The sequence below is a fragment of the Limulus polyphemus genome, unplaced genomic scaffold (assembly GCF_000517525.1).
Source record: "Limulus polyphemus unplaced genomic scaffold, Limulus_polyphemus-2.1.2 Scaffold3062, whole genome shotgun sequence".
NCBI lineage: Eukaryota > Metazoa > Arthropoda > Merostomata > Xiphosura > Limulidae > Limulus > Limulus polyphemus.
In genome coordinates, this window is record NW_013668672.1 from 53,626 (window position 1) to 55,246 (window position 1,621).

Genomic DNA, 1,621 nt, shown 5'->3' on the forward strand with positions numbered 1-1,621 from the left:
ATCTTATTGTTCACATGAACATCAGAGTCTGAGTCAGATTGACTGCAACACATCTAATTTTTGTGTGTACAGAAGATTTGTACATTTTATTAAAAGTTTGCCACACTTCATTTAGATAAATGTAGCAAATTTGGAATCATAGTCAGTATTTCTTCAGAAAACTGGTTCTGCCCAGTGGAGAAACCCTGTACGCATATGGTTACTACCACAATACCCAAATTAGTAAATGTTTTGGGACAGCTATAAGTTATTTAACATAATTTTGTTGATAATAAAATTAATCACTGTTTGTTTGTTTTTTATTAAACTTCAATTAAAACTAAACTTTTACCATTTATTAAAAGATTTCAAAAACTGTTGGACCAGAAAAAAAGCTTCAATTTTTTGTTTGTTAGATTGCCAAATTTTACTGAAATATTTTCATCAACGAATGAGATATTCCAAAAACATTACAAGTACCCTCTGGGAGGGTGTATGAATAACCTTAACTAAATGTTATTAGCAGAGAAGAGATTGAAATTTTTAATAGCATATATGATGATGAAAATCTTTGGTTTGTCTATCAACCACACATGTGCAGAGAAAAGTACTATGTTATCGGTGTTTAAAGACAAGGAATTAAAAATAATTATGCTTCACTTATGATTTATTTACAAATGTTACAATAACAAATTTAAGATTCAAACCATAATATTACACTATTGTGTCATATCCCTTGTGTAATGTTATTATGTTTCACAAATGTGAGTTAGCTCTAATGACATGATAAATACATCACAAATATCATACTTTACCCTTTCATGGTAATTTTTGTAGTGCTGTAACAAATGTGGACTTCCCAGGGTTACATTCCCCCGAAGAAGTTCAACTCGACTTTCTTCTTTAGTTATAAAGTTACGTGCCTTGTCCTCTGGTCTCCATTCTCCTTCTGAGATACTGTAACAAAATAAAAATGAAAGAAACTTAAGTATCAATTTTTAAAACTAGATCACCCTTCAATTTGGTCAGATCAAAGTAGGGATGAAGTAGGGACCCATTACAGTTTAGGTGGTTACATGGCTAGCTCCCTCATGCTATAATTCTATATTTTATTTTTTGTGATCTAAAGATTTTGTGTGAATTACCATGAAAGTTTAACCCTGTCCCAAGAAGCAAGCAAACAAAAAAAAAGCATGAAATATTTCTCTCTAATAAGTTTTCCTGATAAATGAACCTCATAACATGACATCATTATATATCTTCAGTCTTTTCTAAACATGAAAGTTTAACCCTGTCCCGAGAAGCAAACAAACAAAAAAAAAAGCATGAAATATTTCTCTCTAATAAGTTTTCCTGATAAATGAACCTCATAACATGACATCATTATATATCTTCAGTCTTTTCTAAACATGAAAGTTTAACCCTGTCCCGAGAAGCAAACAAACAAAAAAAAAACATGAAATAATTCTCACTAATAAGTTTTCCTGATAAATGAACCTCATAACATGACATCATTATATATCTTCAGTCTTTTCTAAACATGAAAGTTTAACCCTGTCCCAAGAAGCAAACAAACAAAAAAAAAACATGAAATAATTCTCACTAATAAGTTTTCCTGATAAATGAACCTCATAACATGACA

The 1,621-nt window shown here is 30.4% G+C and overlaps 1 protein-coding gene across 1 annotated transcript in view; it reads right to left on the reverse strand.

Annotated features, from left to right (window-relative positions):
- The window catches only part of LOC106468579, a 17,087-nt gene that overhangs the window by 11,375 nt on the left and 4,091 nt on the right, over window positions 1–1,621 (reverse strand). Inside the window, exon 4 of the mRNA XM_013929014.2 lies at window positions 795–936. Coding sequence (XP_013784468.2) covers window positions 795–936 — 142 coding nt within the window. The remainder of the gene's footprint in view (window positions 1–794; window positions 937–1,621) is intronic.